At 38.1% G+C, this 17817-nt stretch overlaps 1 protein-coding gene across 3 annotated transcripts in view; it reads right to left on the bottom strand.

Annotated features, from left to right (window-relative positions):
- Positions 1-12134, bottom strand: part of cratb (carnitine O-acetyltransferase b) — a 67324-nt gene extending 55190 nt beyond the window's left edge. Inside the window, exons 1-5 of one of the 3 annotated variants that reach the window (XM_082186730.1) lie at positions 11813-12134; positions 9157-9372; positions 8607-8725; positions 6150-6203; positions 5722-5887 (exon numbers count right to left, since the gene is read on the bottom strand). In XM_082186730.1, coding sequence (XP_082042856.1) covers positions 5722-5887; positions 6150-6203; positions 8607-8725; positions 9157-9372; positions 11813-11863 — 606 coding nt within the window. In that variant the 5' untranslated portion in view covers positions 11864-12134. Of the gene's footprint in view, positions 1-5721; positions 5888-6149; positions 6204-8606; positions 8726-9156; positions 9373-11394; positions 11778-11812 lie in introns of those variants that run through there. The other 2 variants (XM_082186731.1, XM_082186729.1) reach the window with 2 other exon arrangements.
- Positions 12135-17817: the final 5683 nt, after the last annotated feature.

The raw sequence follows: 17817 nt of genomic DNA, 5'->3' as shown, positions 1-17817 counted from the left end.
TGTTGCCATAGATACGCAAAACACTAACACTTTCGCAATCAAATAAAGTAGGCTAGGATATCGGAATGGATAAAGAAAACAAAAAAAGAGAGCTTAATTGGACAGAGGAGGAGAAATGCATTCTTCTTGACAAATATGGTAAAAGAAAAACAATTTTTGACCGTTGCGTTTAAATGACGGGAAAGCCCCCGCAACCCGGTGAACCTCTCTGCTGACAGACGATTTATGCACGTGGAAAACATCTCCCGCTAATATTGCGCGTCGATCAAATCGGTATTCCTGCAACAATTTTTTTATCGCTAAGATGGTCCAAAGGGTTCTCCCTATCCCTAAAAATTATTCTTGGCACATAATGATCTTCAGCTGGTTCCATAAATTCAGCCATTTCGTCTTATTTTTTTCCGCGTTACTCTTAAGGTTACGATTTCCAAACCTTAAGTTATACTTAGGGAAATGACCGTTAAGGGGTTTTATGCAACACTTGACGCTTTTTAAGGGGTTACTTAAGTGAAAAAACAGTGTTTAAGGGAAATTCTAAGTGTTTATGACGTTTCACTTAAAGAAACCCTTAAGTAACACTTAAGGGTTTTTTTCTGCAACACCCTTAGGTTTAAGGGAAACATAAGGGAGAACTTAAGGGGAAATTACACTTAAGGTGCTTTATGCAACCGGGCACTTGTGCTTTCTGTGTGAACCGACACTAACTCCTGAGTGAGTATCAAAAAAGTAAGATGCAGATTTTTGTGTTTTTTTTTTTTTAATTTATCATGAGTTCTGAGCGTTCTCACATAACTCTGTCCTCATTCATTTGTATGTTCATCTTCTTGTTTGGGCTGTTTAATATTAGGATTTTGTAAAAAAAAAAAAAAAAAAAAAAAAAAATTCCTACTGAGTAAAAATGCACATTCAGTCTATGACACAGATATAAACAAGTTAAATTTAAGACTTTAAGACCTTTTTAATGCCACTTTGAATGAAATTTAAGACCAAACCTGTGATGGAAATACACATTATATTACATGCGTATATGTAATATTTAACCTAAGTAATTGAAATAATTTAATATTCACTCAGGGCCTGAATTTCATTTTGGAAAATGGGGGGGAAATCCCCCCTTAGGTGATTCTTATGGGGGGGGAATTTTTAATTTGAGGGGGGGAGTTTAGACTTTTTTTTATTACATGTATCTCGCCTAAATGTATGCTCACTCATTGCATTTTTACAATGGGGTAATTTTGGTCTTAAGAATTTACACAACACAAGGAAGCTTGATTTCAATCTTTGAATTAAATTGAAAAAAGTAGCACAAATATATACAACAGAATAAAGATACCAATAAATAGAAATAAAGAGAAACGTTTTTGCTTAGGTCTAACACTAGTATTCAGAAATACTACAGAGACTGAATAAAGTAATCGAATGTAAAATAACACTGGGTAGTATTTTAGTCCTGACTAAATTAAATACATAGGCTATTAATCCTGATTCCTTAAAATGAAAGCTATGGTTTGTTGTTTTGACAACCAAATTAATGACAAACACATTATGGCTGCTGTCCCTTTAAGAGCTAGTGCACGGATCCGGTTTTCATTATACGGTCACGTGCGATTTATGCTTAAGACATAACCGACTGTGTTTAGAGGATACTCACCAAGACCGAAATGCGAAATTGACATCATTTTCGCATGTTTTTGACTGTTATAGCGATAAAATCCATGAAAAATAACTTTTGTTACCCGCGAGCTGTTTGTGAGGCGGCTTTACTCTATGTATGTGTGCAGAGAGAAAAAAAACATCTCTCAGACAGCGCGCAAGTACTGAATAGTTTCAAATCGCGTGAATGTTTAAACTGGTAAAACTTTAAAAGACGTGCAAATGGTAAACTTTAGTTACTCATGATGCAATGCTGGCCCGATTATGCAAGTGACAATTCCGTCTATCCCGACTCCCGAAACGCGAGTGTATTATCGCCGCCTGCAGCTCTTAGCGAGCTGATAGAAGACGCAGCACCGCTGAATCACTCACGCTGTTTGTGAAATTGCGTCTCGCAGACAGTTTTAAAATGACTGATTTTATAATCAGTGTGGATTAATTTACCAATACAACCTACATGCTAAAGTGAATCAATGTTTGCGCATTATAAGTGGGAGACCTGCGGGAATGATTAAAATTATGCGCAATCCCGCGCCGAAATTCGAGCCCTGTCACTACTTGTTTATTGAACTAAAATCAATGTAACATTTGCAATCGAGAGAATATTCAGCAAAATAGCTCCCGTCATGTTATGTTACTTAACTATATCACATGTTATAAATAAAAAAATCAACATTTTGAATTTTTACCTCAGTATGTTTCTTCTGGGAGTTTTTTTATGTTTGCCGTTATGCTCATTTGTTTTGATTTCTTCCTATAAAATCTATCACAGAGACAAGCAGCGCGAGCCTCAACAGCGTTACCAGAAAAAGCCTACATTATCATTATCAATAGCTGTGTATGTAATAAAATCTGAATCATTCTCGCGATTCGATGCTTCACTGGTTATTTGACGGATATTAGGTCCGTCAGACTGGAGAAATTTTCGCGGTAACGTGACCAGAAATATTTAAGACCTATTGAATCTGAATTTAAGACTTTTTAAGACTTTTTAAGGCCTTTTATTAGGAAAACTTTATTTAAGACATTTTAAGACTTTTTAAGGACCCGCGGCCACCCTGATGACAGCAGATGGCAAAAATGGAACAGCAGGCTGTAACCCCGTAAACAAAGCAGTTGCGCTACTTTCTGGACAGTATTTAAATGTTTTAAACAGCCATTCAGATTTTTGTATTCGCAATGGTGTTCATTGCAGCACAGAATACTTAGAGGTAATTTGATGCAATTTATTGTTTTCCTTTTCCTTTAGTGTGTTATGTAGCTGTTTGTGCATGTATAAGATCTGCAGAGTTGCAAAGCTTAAAGCTGCCGTCGGCAAGTCTGGCAGATTGGGTCGATTAGCCAAAATTTTTAATGTTTACAACTCTCATGCCCCTCCCCACTACCAGCGAGCACCCTCCCATCGAGGTCGTGCTCGTCAGTGCGTCACTGTGCGTGTGTACCTGATTTTCTGTGAACGCGTCTGTCTCTTCAGCATCTATCAACACCATGGACTCGGAGGTAGGCTGCCCTGGCTAATCTATCCATAGATAGCAATAACCGAGGAATTGGAAGCTTGTTAGTAGATTTTCTCTCCGCCATCACGCTTCATGCAATCTCCAGGCGAACTTCAGGCGTGGCGTGTGCATGTGATATTAACGTGCGCGAGTGAGGGGGGATCTGTGGCGTGTGCACGACCTGTGATTGACAGTCAGATCTCACACAGCCCTGCGCTGATTGGACCTGATGAAGCGGGAGCGCTGGGTTTTTGCAAAACAAATAACACGCTCCAGGTGGAGTTAGAAGCTCGGGGTTTTTTCTAAAACCACCTTATTTATGTTGTTCTGTCGGATTATAGTGTCGATTACACAGAATATGATCAAAAAAATGTTGCCGACGGCAACTTTAAAGTCTCAAACCCAAAGAAATATTCTTTGTAAAAGTTAAGGCTCAGCCACGCCTTCCTAAAACGTTTCATTCAAACACCCCCCCAACAAATCTACGTCAGTATGTGGGGGCAGAGTTTCATAACACCGCCCAAATGTATACGCAAAGAAAGAAGGCGTAACTTTTATTCTTGCTGTATTATTGTTGTTGCAGGTGCCGCCATGTCGTGGAGACACTGTGTTTTTCGTTGCGAAAGCCAAACTACTTTGTTTGGCCTTCCAAAAGAATACACAATTAGAAAACAGTAGTTAAGCTTTATTTACAACACTGTTCCAGAACAGTACAGCCAAAATATTCGACTTTGTGCTGCGCATTTTTCGGAGGACTGTTTCCAGAACCTGGGAGAGTACAGGGCCGGCTGTGCACAAAGGCTGATTCTAAAAACTGGGGCTTTTCAAGTACAGTCTGGCGCTTCTGACTCAGACACACAGACACAGCCTATAAATATGTTTTCATATTTTAAGAATTTGCTACTAACTATTCAAACGTGAGTTTTGAGCAGTATAGAGTAGCGCTTGTTTGTCGTTTCTACGATCACAAATGCAGACATGGTTTTATGTTTACATAGTGTTCTACCCCCCGTAGCGCGGCATCGCTTAGAGAAAGCTGCTTACATGTACAAAAGTAACCATGAACACAGCTTTTGTGTCTTTATCAGCTTTTCCATATATAGCTACTACTGGCCCTGATAATCATCACAAATACTGACCGCTCTTGCTCCATTTCTGTAAAAAATGCCGTTTCCGTTTTTATGAATGAATGACTCTCTCTACCCGTTGCTCTAGTCTTCGTTAAAAGCCGCTTGCACCACCTGCTGGTGAGGTCGACTAACAGCTATGGAGATTATTAATCGGTAATCTACTGCTATTCCTGCATTTCCAGGATGTCAAATGTTGAATTTTCTGTCGAATTTGAACCACTGAATTTGTGGAAGCGAATTTGTAAGGCGAAATAAAATGGACCGAAAATTGCCAGTCGAATATTATAAGGTTGTATATTATGAAAATGTGTGTGAAATGTTTTGAATTGAAATATTCACAGCTTAAATACACAACCATGTTGAATTTCAACCCATAAAAATGCAAGCCCTAAAAATACAATGCATTAAAATGCAAGCACGGTTAATGCAATGCATAGTTTTTCAAGTAGTGCAATTCAACAAGCTTTTTTGGTTCAAAAACATTTGGCATTATTTTACTTCCATACCATTAGTTAACATAAACTGACAATGAAAAATTGAAAAAAAGTTTTAATTGTATTATTTTATGGACCAGAGCTTACAGAAAGTGTTACCGATTGTCTAATTCTATTTCACTTTAATCAGTTTGAAACATTTGTTTACTTTATAATTTTTTTGTGTATTGCTTTATTGTATTTAAATGCTTTATTGTATGTAAAAAGAAAAAAAGCTATTAAACTAGTTTATTAAACCAACACTTTTTTTTTTTGCAACTTATTTCAATATCGTGATAATACCGTACATCGTGATAAAAGCTTCAGCAATTATAAAATTTTGAATGTCTGAAGAGGAAAGTGAAATCTTTGTCGTAGCATCCTGTCAATGTTTTGTTATTTGGTATTGGCGTCAGTGCTGGTCAGTGCATTGAATAAATGCCATGGTCTCTACGAAGTGAAGCATTAGCTTCAGCATTACCCCGGCGACACATTGCTGGTCGGTTGAGCCTGATGCCTGGTGCTCAAATTTAAAATGATTTCAACACCTTGTTAGGTGACATTACAATGTAACCTGCACTGACTGACAGTCTGTCTCAAATGTGCAGATACAAGCAGTGTGGATACTGGTAAAATATCAGCAGCTTTAGAAAGCCTCTCATCCAGTTATATTTGAGGATCGAAACGGACATATAGCCCAACAAGCTTATTGTCAGGTTTAAGTTGTTATGTGGATCTTTATTTTGACATTCTATTCTGTTTCCTGTAGTTCGTGTTTCCTCGCCGTTTAGTTTTGGTTTCATTGGTTACTGATTATGTCCTTGTTTGTTTCTATTGTTACGTATTAGTTTCACATTTGTCTAGTTTACTTTCCTTTGTTCTACTCCTGTTTATATAGCCCTGTGTTTCAGATGTTCTTGGTCAGTTCTCGTTTATACATTTTGTGGATTGCGTTAAAATCTAGTTTACCTGGTAGTTCCTGACAACAGTAATGTGAGCTGGGCCCCGGCGTGGACGTCCGTAGTGGACAACGTGGTCATGTTTGGGTCCTGGGATTCGACAGGAGGAGAACAACTGAGGAAACAATTCCATACATAGCGGCTGTCCACGCATATACTCTACCACTAGCTTCCCACTGGATGATGGAAGAAATACAGCAAGAGAGAGCAAAAGAGGACAAGTGGATAGAACAAAAGAGAAAGAAAATCCTATTGAGGTACGGACAGCAACAGATTGATATGAAATAATAGCAAGATATTAAGCTCTGGTGTTTGGCACTGCTTGACTGAAACATGCATTAAATGATTCATGTTACTGATTAAATTAGCACAGGTTTTCGGACCTAAATGTGTAAATCTGTAAATGTGCCACTGTACAGTAATGTTGTCCATAGATACCTGTCCACCTCAGCTTTGAAGTCCAACACTCCTGCAATTAACTTTGATGCAAACCTGCACAAGAAACAATTCAGACATACATTAATTAAATATCCAACCCTAAAACTGTCTTTACATGTATGCATTTAGCAGGCACTTTTACCCAAAGTGACTTACAAAAGAGGAACAAAAGCAATTTGGAAAAAAGCCAACAATATTTGTAATTTACAATGCCAGATGTATTAGACACCTGAATAAGGAAGCAAGCTGGAGAAGAGGAGAAATGCAGAGAAGATGACACTTGTGTGTGTGTGTGTGTGTGTGTGTGTGTGTGTGTGTGTGTGTGTGTGTGTGTGTGTGTGTGTGTGTGTGTGTGTGTGTGTGTGTGTGTGTGTGTGTGTGTGTGTGTGTGTGTGTGTGTGTGTGTGTGTGTGTGTGTGTGTGTAAGTGCACTGGTTTAAGAGTGTGGGATGGTTAAGTGATGTCTTGGATATATCAGATAAAACTACTTGTTAAAGAGGTCATGAACTGAGAATTCAAATTTTCCTTGATCTTTTGACAGTTAAGAGTTTGTTATACTATAAAAAATACCCTGTTTCAAAACACAAAACTTCCTTGTTATTCCAAAAACTGCTTTTATTGAAACTAAGGCCAGAAAACGACAGGATCTCAAAAGTGGAGACTTATGACCTCACAGGGTAGCGAAAGACCGCCTTTGCAGAAGAATATCAATGTCTACATCTACATCAACGAGTCTTTGGCGCCGCCCAGTGGAGTGTTAGTGAATAGTGACATGAGAACGAGAAAAGATCGACACAAGATCAATACCATTACCTTCTAAATGATCCTAGTGCTAGGAAAGTAGGGTTTGTTTTCAACAATGTGAATGTCTCAGCAGTGCATTATTTGTTTGTATTTGGTGCATTTCACTGTGGATTAAATTTTGTCACAGGCTTTGCAAAGACTTTTACGATATGTATCTGCCAGCAACACCACAAACATGTAAGTAATGTTTATTCTAATGTGTGATCTGTGATTTCTGATGTAATTATTCAAGTTCAGATACCTTTCTCTCGAAATTATTCAATAGGCCTACTGTTTATGCATCAGTAAATCAAGCCAGTGACTAAACGATCAACTTCACATTGTTTCTCTTAATAGGATGAAAATAATCTTATTTAAACTGTGATTAAATTACATGCAGAAAGCGATCAAAGAACGCTCCCTTTCCAATCGCCCAAGCTGTCAATCACACAGTGCGAGTTTATCTGGACACTTGCCAAAACTCATTATGAAATCAATGATGTTGTTACACTGCACAACGAAGCTCTTATTGTATTTAATAATAATTATTTATTACATTTATATAGCACTTTTCTGGGTACTCCAAGCACTTTACATGGAAGGGGGAATCTCCTCAACCACCACCAATGTGCAGCATCCACCTGGATGATGCGACGGCAGCCATGTTGCGCCAGAACGCCCACCACACAACAGCTTATTGGTGGAGAGGAGACAGAGTGATGAAGCCAATCAGTATATGGGGATGGACAGAGGCCAAGGGGCAAATTCAGCCCTACTCTTTTTCGAAGGACATCCTGGGATTTTGAATGCCCACAGAGTGTCAGGACCTCGGTTTAACGTCTCATCCGAAGGACGGTGCTCTTTGACAGTATAGTGTCCCTGTCACTGTACTGGGGCGTTAGGACCCACACAGACCACAGGGTGAACACCCCCTACTGGCCTCACTAACACCTCTTCCAGCAGCAACCTGGTTTTCTCAGGAGGTCTCCCATCCAGGTAATAACCAGGCTCAGCCCTGCTTAGTTTCAGTGGGCAACCAGTCTTGGACTACAGGGTTGGCTGCTGGTTTACAGTGTTTGCATTGTTATTTGGTGAAAGCATTCATGAGAGTGCAGAAATTGCATTGCAATGATTAGATCACCGCATTCACACGATCAACAGACTGTCTGTCATCTGTTGAATGCTTATCACTGCAACCTTTCATGTGATGGAATAGATCTAAATATATGATCAATACTTTTTAAGATACGTTAATTTCGATAGCTGTAATAGTAAAAATGTAGTAAAAGATTTTGAGAGAGAGAGTTCCACATGTAATACTAGCTATTTAATATGCAAACATGCCAGTTACAGCAGTGGGCGTTTACACTGAAGTCTCACAGCAGACATGCCCCTTCAAACAGAGCGTTCAAATCAGAGAATAAAATCAGGCTAGTAAAAATGCCTTTTATTTCTAAATTATGACAATTTTTTATGTAAAAATCATACTAACATTATAAGGGCACCCCAGGAAACATTATAAAAAAATTTAATAATCCAGTTCATGACCCCTTTAAATGCTTTGAACTTACAGTCCAATAAATTATTTTAGCAAAATTTGAGATTTAAATGGTACTGTAAGTGTGATTGTTTGTTTGTTTGAGTGTGTGTTTGTAGATTCTGGCTGTTGCATACACTAGTTGACCTCTCCAGTCTGTGAAGTCACGTTTAGGCAGAGAGATGGCTGGATTCGAATGCACTGCCAAAGGCTGCCTACACTCCAGGTATGCCCACTGCACCCACCAATCAGAGATCTGCACAAAGTGAAGACACACAAAACACACCAGATCAAACCAAAAAAAAAAAAAAAAAACAGCCTGCTAGTTCACCTTATAAAGCATACACAATCAGAGTCAAAACTGCTGCACAAGGCTGTGATGCCAAAAATTGGAGCTTTCTTCTTCATTTACGCATTTCTTTCACCATATAAAACAAATCTAAATCTTTAGCAGGGGACCTCTGATTGAGTTGACACAAAATGATCCTATGATATTTAGCTACACCCATGATTAATTAGCATAATGTCCCATGGTATTTCCATGGTACTTCAAAAATACCATATGTTCATTGTGAATTTGTCCGAAAAACATGGAACTACTAGATGATGATACGATTAAAAAGGTATTTTTGTGCATCAACGTATGAAATATGTACTTTTAAATTGTGTCACTAGTGCTATACTCACCCAGTTGTGTGAATGCTTTGCCCGTTTGATCAGCTCTCTCTGCAGTTTTTCGCCAAGACCTCCAGAGCATCCAAACTTCTGCACGATCCCGTGGGTGTGTTCGAGCTCATCTGCCGGTAAGAGCGGCTCCAAAGCCCTCAGGTAGCGCTGCAGCGTCTGGCCAAGCGGAGGCACCGGCTGCGGCGGAACCGACGAGTGGGCCTGTCTCAGCACAACCTGACGAATGTGACACATAGAGGGTTTTCACAACACGTCATCAATCCAGAAGTCGGCCATATTGGAGGCACTGAACGTAAACAATGCCACTGAACTGAATGGACTCGCAAATTTGGCTTATTATTGCTGCTGAAAAATGGTTGTGTTTTGGTCTGTACAAATCGGTCGCACCGGGAAAAAAATGTGGAGTTCTATAGACTGTCAAAAGTTAAAGAGAAGAGTGTAAAAAACTGAGGAAAGAACGTGTTTGTGGTTGAGGCACAGCATCAGCTCATCAACCACATGTGTAAATGAAGCGTTGACTATGGCTAAAATGTAGTTCACTATGGCTACGTTCATAGTCCGAATCCGAATATTTTTGTATCCGATGTCCACACTGTGTATCGCAACTGTTCAGATTGATTTGTGTGTCCATGCAGCTCTTTCGTTTTACAGAATATCTGCATTGGTTTCTATGGCAATGACGTTAAGTTGATGGAGGGGTTTGCAATAAATTAAAATTTTACAGCATGGAAATGTGTAGCCGCCGCGCTGGACTACTGCGTCTTGAGCCTGCTGCAGAACTGTAGGAGGCTGGTATGCACAGCTTTTTTCCGCGCTCTTGTCTCCGCCAGTTTCAAAAATTTTAAATAATAATTTTCTGCTCGTCCGGCACTTTGCAACAACACAGCCTTGTTTCGGCAGCGACTTTCAGCATGTTTCCTATAACAACGTCTGACGTTTAACGTGGCGTGAGAAAGTCACAAACCATGCGAAATCCGATCAGAGCATTCAGACTGAAGCGGATTTCCTGAATAGGATTTCAAACCACATATGGATCCCAGCAAACACAGAACATTGGCACAACGTACTCAACCTTCTAACAACGTTTTAACAACATGGCCAAAAGGTTGCTATAACTACGTTGTGTGGTGAAGGTTGTTACAGCGTTGTCACAATGTTGACATTGAACCACCGTTCAGGGCCATTGCTTAAGGTTGTGCCTAGGGTGTCTTGACAACCACTGGACGACATATGTACTCGTCACTGCCCTGAAGCGCGAAAATCAGCCTTTTAAATTTCAACTGACCATTGGGCCGTCTCTCATTCTTCATAGAGCAATCCATATGTGAGAATTGCGTTTAATTTACATCAGCTAAATAAGATACGTAATTATTCAAACAACCTACAACTTCCTTGTCTAATGTGACATTTATTTGAACATCTTCTGGTCAGGTATGACAAATATATTAATAACTTTATGCCAAAAGTATGAAGCCAAAATGACTTTAATGATGAGTAATTGATTTCAGCGCGTAGCTACTTGTTGCACGTTAATGCTTTTTCCTTTTTTTTTGGGAAACGCACAGAGAAAAAAAGATTTGTAACACAACTGTTTATTTTTTTCCTTTCATTTGTCATCTCATTCGTTTCTTTGCTAAATTTTCTCTTGTCTGCTCATGCTAGTTAACGTTAATTCACTCCCTGTTTTGCTTTCTCACAAATGTATGGCTTTTGGAAGTGCAATTTGATTACCATATGCAGTTTTAATAAAGTTGAATTAGGTAACCTTCTTTGTCATTTTTACTCTTCAAAGTGTAGGCCTACACTTGCAGATGTTGATTATAATGAATTTACTGTTAGGCCCATAAATAATAATAGGGATAAACAATATTTAAAAAGTATATAATTTTTTAACATATGACTAATTAAAAATTAACCACAAAACATGCTAAATGTGGGATATCTATATCTAGCATAAAAATAAAATTCAAAAAAATGGCCAAAACGTCGTCTCTCAGTTGATGAATGTCGCGCAACAACGTTGTAACCATACTGTCTATGGTTAATTCTGATCAGATTTCAATCGGATATGAACAAAAATCGGATTTGGACTGACAGTCTGAACGTAGCCTATGTCGGGAAAAGAAATAGAAGGAAGATTTGTCGGGTCGTCAGTCCATGACTAAGAAGCTAGCTCGTTGAGATCTTTACCACATATTAACTTTAGTTTGTCAAAATGTCGCGCTCTTTCCTGCTTACTGAGTCCTTCTCTATATGATTTAGCAGCTTCCACGTGTTTTCCCGTGGTTTAGATATCATAAATTAGTGTAACAATGTGTCCAGTAGTACATAAACAGTGCAATCCATGCTGTTGTTTACATCCGAGTATCCAATATGGCCGCGCATCCGGGTAACTGACCAGACCGTGACGTAGGTGCAAACACTCTATAATGACTGAAAGTGAGGAGCTGAAGTTTTCACTTAAAATATACTTAAGTTACGAGTCACTTCCCTAATACATTTAGTAAACCCCCTCTACTCTGGAGAAAAGAGAAGTTTACATCTATTCATAAATAAATGTTTTGTTTCATAACTGTTTCTATCAATCGCTGTCAAACGTGCTAAACAGCAACAAAGCATATTTAGAATTATATGCACAATACTACACAACACTTACCCTGTGCATTAATAAAGAGCATATTCTTGGAGATATCCTCTCTAAAATCATTGTTCTACGCTGTTTGTTGTTCACAATGAAATAGCAAACTATTTAAGCTTATGCAAACACGAACGTCACCAAGAATCTTCATCAATGATATTACAAGATAACTCAAGTTATTCTTCGCCCCACAAGAAAACGGCAGTAAACTATTCTGACAGTTGAAGTGTTCTGTCTGTTAAGAGTCTTCAAAGTTCGGCTGAAGTTCGTGAGCTCCAGCACGCACTTCGGGTGTGGACACTACAACACGTGTGCAGTGTTTAGTGTTTTCTGCCGTATCCTTTCGTATATGTGCGCAAAGACAATGAGCCAAGGTCTATTCAGATCCTCTTGGGCGTTTTCAGACCTGTATGTCCCTTCCTTGCTTTGGTCGGAAACAAGGACTTACAATAGATTTTTTTTATTTTTATTTTTTTTTTTTTTATTGTTAAAATAATGTTGCAGTTTCTTCTCGGTTCGGTTCGCTTCGCTTTCACAAGGCAACAATTTAAAGCGCACCATAATGTGTTTATGCAAGTCACATGTGAAAAAACTGTCCTCTTATTGGCCAGAGTTTCCTCTGCGTCATGCATCAAGAAATACATAGACGCCTACAGCAGTATGGCAGATATTGGCATTTGACTATGGTTTGACTATCCATAAATATATTTTAGATAGTTACAATTGTATTTCAACTAGTCCCAATAATAATTTGACTATAGTCAGAATGATTATTAGAGATATCTGCAATTATTATTGGATTAGTTAGAAATTAAAGTCGAGAGATATAAATTTTGACTAAAATATGGCAAGCCGTTTTAGCATTGATTTAGATATGACTAGTCAAAAGTCCAATTCTAGATATCTCTTCTCCAATTTTGACTTGTCATAATTGGAATTGATATCTACAATGTGATTATGACTAATCATAATATGCATTGAAGATAACAATGTTATTTTGACATCTATTTTTCAGAAATAAATGTGTTGCAACAAGGACCAGCACCACCTCATTTTTAAAAAGTGTAACACTAGTGATAATTAAATTAGAAATCCCTTTCAAAATGTTTACTCGTATTGCATCTGCTAGACACTATGGGGAAAATCAAATTTTTCTACGAATTCTGAAACTCAGAATTCTAAATTTAACAGCGCAGTGCCTACTGCACAGTCATAAAAGAGCAGCGATCTGAGCCTGTTCATTGGCTGCTCAGTGGGAACTGCAGCATGTCTGCGTGAACTAACCGAGTGAGCGCAGAGCCTGCCGAAAGGGGCGGGGAATCTGCCTATAAAAGCAGCTCATTTCACCATAGGAATCAGATAAGGCCCAATCCCAATTCTACCCCTTACCCCCTCACTTTCCCCTCTGTTTTGTGCGTTCACGTGAAGCGGTAGGGTTGTCTCAATTCTCTTTTGGTTGGAGGGGTAGGGGTAGGGGGAAGGGCCAGATAACCCTTCAAACGAAGATTTTTCGGGACCACACTTCAAATGAAGGGGTATGACAAATGTCCCTGCATAGGCTACAGACGTTTGCAAAAAAATCGCTGAAGTTCGCTGAAAATAATTGCGGCAGGGAATTAGCTTATCTTTTATCATACGTCTGCTATGAACGCATTGTTTTCTTGTGGTTATTTTTGAACATGGTATAAACGAACAGTGCTTACAGTTTCGTGCTTTTTGCAACATGATCAACCAGTCTTGTATGTTCTTTATCAAACAAGGACACCTGAGGAAACCCGGAGGCTGATTCGTTTTCGTGCTGACAACGAGCATCGCTTCCTTTTACATTACGTTTACATTTCCTTGCGTTTGTACATAACATACCTGTAAATACTTATACCGTCTGTTGTCTATGTTGTATGTATATTGTATGTATAATGTATATTGTGTATTTTATTTTTACATATTTTTACTTCTATTTCTATTCTATTTCTATTCTTTTTATTGTCACTGTCATTCTGTTTGTGCTGTGGAAGCTTCTTCCACCAAAACAAAATCCTTGTATGTGTAAATATACCTGGCAATAAAGCTCTTTTTGATTCTAATTCATTACTGTTTATATTGGTTAAATGTTACAGGACTCTAGTAAAAGAAATAGGGTTGGAAGGAAAAGGTGACTAGCCAACAAGCATCCAAGAAGTGGGAGAATTTAAAGAGCAAATATAAGGTAAGCAATGTGGTGTTATGCCAACCTTTGACAATCTCAATACTAGTAATTTATTTCACAATATGTTTTACATTTATCCTTGTTAACTGAACTCACACATATTTTTAGCAGGAGAAGCTGTAATTTCTTACCACAATATTTATTTGTCACTTTCATTTAATTACTAATGTAAAACATGTAGTGAAATCAATGAAAGGAATAATTATGAGGATTATATAATTATGAGTATTGTGCTTGTGTCTTCCTCCAGGACCTAAAAACACCTAAAACTGGTTCAGGAACAGTTGCTGGAGAGGCAACAGCTGCTACGTGGAAGTACTTTGAGGATATGCACGAAGTGTTGGGTGCCAGGCCTTCTGTGGATCCTCCTGTGGTGGTTGCATAATTTAATGATGAGGATCCAGGAACAAGTGGAGCTCTAGCTCTAGATCCAGGATCCTTACCTCATGGTAAGATTTTAATTGTTGTGGTCAGGAATGTATCATTGTTCTTTTGATGTCAGAATCTAGATTTTCAGAATCTACTACACATGATATATTACCCATTTCTGTATTGTAATTACTTATATATTGTCTTGTTCTCCTAGGAGATTGTTGAGCATTACTGCAGCCAGCACTATAGGAGCCTCCTCACCGTTGCCATATACAAGAGCCACAGCCTCTCCCAGTGCAGCATCCCTCACGGCCATAGCAAGAAAGCCCCTTAACTCCTTCACCCAGGAAAAGAAAGCGGAAAACTAATTTTGGAATTTTTAGTTGAGGAGTCCCATGAGGAGCAGAAACGCCACAATGAGAGTGAGGCCAAGAGGTTCTTGTGTCTCTTTGAAAAAATGATAGACAAAATGTAGTCGTCTTTCATGTGCTTTTCAAATTTGCACAATTGTTTACTATATAGTTTACAAGTTACTTTGCACAACTCTACAGGCATTTGTTGTTTAAAAAATTTTCTACATGTGAATGCCATGTTTTTGTTTATATGCTGTTCTGTATTTTATTGTTATATACAAAGTTTATACATTCCATTGCAATATTTTTTGTTTGATGTGAATGGATATTTTCTTATCTATATACAGAGAGTTTTATACATTTAAGGCAATAAAAAATAAACAATATTGTTGTTTCTTAAAAGGTGTTTCTGGGCATCAATAACAGTACCAAACAGTAAAATACCTGAAACAGATACACAATTCACCATGCAATATGTTTGAAAACATTTTATTGCAAATAACTACACAGTTAAAAAAATATATATATATATATATATATATATATATATATATATATATATATATATATATATATATTTATATATATAAACATTTATATACACATCTGGGTCATCTTCATGGGGCTTACACAGTACCTGAAACTAGGGCAGCCAGTCTGTCCCTTGTAGCATTCCCAGAGGTTTTGTTGTATGCCATGGCTTCACAGGGAGGTTGGAAGTCAAAATTGTCCCTTGAAATGTCATCATCTGGCTCAAGCATGTTCCCGTTGTCCAAACGCACATTGTGCAAAAAGTCACAGGGAGCAATGGCCTGGGGTACAAATGTTGGTTTGACTTCCAAAGCTCTGAAAAGTGTAGACCTTCTTGTTTTCATGAGGGAGAGGGGGGGCGGGGGTATTTAACCCTCTGATTATCTTCATTTGGGACGCCTTTGGGGTCCCCAGACAATAACATTTAATTTTGTAACAGAATAATTTTTTTTTTTTTTTTTTTTTACAAATGTAATTTTACACTGTGTAATGTTTTTACTCAACATTTTTGCAGTTTTTGGAAGATTTATGATATATTTTAAATTTCTTTAAATACATAAATAAATACATATTTAAATAGGCTTTTTACAAAAAACAGCATTTTATGTAAAATTCACTTTATAAAAGACCCGTATTTCTAACTTTCATTCATGGGGATAACATGGATAATTTTGGTTTAGTGTAAACTTTTTGCCCATATTTTGTAAAATGTAGTTTTAAAAGTAAAAAATTATAATTTTAGCTACTAGATGGCTATAGAGCTCCACTATATGCTATTTGACTAACTGAAATATATCTTTTCACAAGATTTTCCAGTTGCATTCATATCTAAATATTATGAAATCACAATTCTAACAATGAAATTTGTTTTTTTTGTACTGAAATTTAGTTTTTTCAAATAATGTTACATTATGATTAGAATCAAACCTGAAAAAGATAAAAGTAGAAATTTTAGAGTTATTCATTTATTTCAATCATCTTTTTTTCATATAATTGTACAAATGTGATCTACACTTCAGTTACTAACTGTAACAGAACAGATATGTACAGTTAGATTATATATTGAGTACAAATACATGACATGAACATCAAAATGCAATGAATTGAACAGCATAACAAATAAGCAAATAAAGCCAGCCACCTCCGTTTCTCATAACAAGCGCGGGTGAAGCTCCGGGTGTAGCTTCGTCCTCTGTCACTAGCAAACGCCTTGTGAAATGTTTTTTTTTTTTGTAAATCAGTGACAGAATTTGGTTTAACTTCTGCCATTCTCTCTACGAAAATGATTAGCCTAGCAAGGTTTTGACGGAGTCGGAGTGACGGTGTCGCCCGCGCACTCGCACTCTCGCAGTAGTGGCAAAGAGCTTTGAGTTGAATGGCAGGTGACGAGAACCAATCAGATTGGATTAAATAACATGTATCCAATTCTGATTCGCCAGGGACGCAGCGACCTGCGTCCGGAGGAGAATCTTTAAGAAACCAATTAGAGACCAGCTTCAGGTCACATGCTGCCCAAAAATTTAAGGACTCAGACATCCATTTGTCCGGCGTCCCTCTCACATGAAACCGCATGAAACTTATTGAAAAACATAATAAAGAAAATAGTTAACCGATTAAAGACAGTTTTTATTAAATGCTGAGACTTTTACTACTTACATTGTATGAGTAAACTATTTTATTTTTTATTTTTATTTCATTTTTATATCATTTTTGTATACATGTATATTTCTGGAATTTTGATGGGGGCGGCGCCCCAGCGCCCTCTATTGACAAGCTGCTACTGCTGCACGCCCTTGACTGGTAGGAATTGAAGCGCCCCTGGACTTGTCCAATCTCTTTGTAGGGTGTGATCAAGCAGAGTGGGGTGTCTAAACAGGGATAGCCCCCATCACCCAGAATAATGAACCCTGTAGGGGGATACCGTTGTGCCCTATAAAATGAACTGTTTTTCAGTATTAGTGCGTCGTGAACTCATAATACATAAATATTATGTACAAATGAATACATCTAGGAATCGTCGACTGGAATCACATATTGCTTGCATGTTGATGGAATAAAAGCCCTTGTAGTTGAAATTGTCTATTTGGTGCTGCCGCAGGGGTTTGATCCTGATGTGGGTGCCATCTATTGCACCAACAACGTTGTTAAATGCAGGGGTTCTTGATAGTTGGACATATCCTTGCCCCACTGCCTGCAGCTCCTCTGCTTGTGGGAAGGAGATGGCTTTCTTCAGGTTTACCCATATGTTTTGTGCCACTCTGTGGATTACACGATGGACTGCTGCTTTCGGCACATTGAAAACACTGGACACTACCCAATATTACTTAGGCGTCGAAGATATCATCGTCTCTGTTATTTTCTGCGAACTTCAGAAGACAAATGCAAAAAAATAGCTGTAACCCACGCAACTGCTACAGCTGACGGCGGCATCTTGGAAGTTTGTGATAAACATCGACGCATCTCCTGTGACGTAGGCACTATTGACAACTTATAATGACGTGTAACGGTGTAGTAGTGGTGTCCCATTTCTTAGGGGAATTTTTTTTTGGGGGGGGATTTCA

The sequence above is a fragment of the Leuciscus leuciscus genome (assembly GCF_965113295.1).
Source record: "Leuciscus leuciscus genome assembly, chromosome: 12".
In the NCBI taxonomy this organism is placed as follows: Eukaryota; Metazoa; Chordata; class Actinopteri; order Cypriniformes; family Leuciscidae; genus Leuciscus; species Leuciscus leuciscus.
Note: the sequence above shows the minus strand (reverse complement) of the source record. Positions and strands in the feature narration are given on the sequence as shown.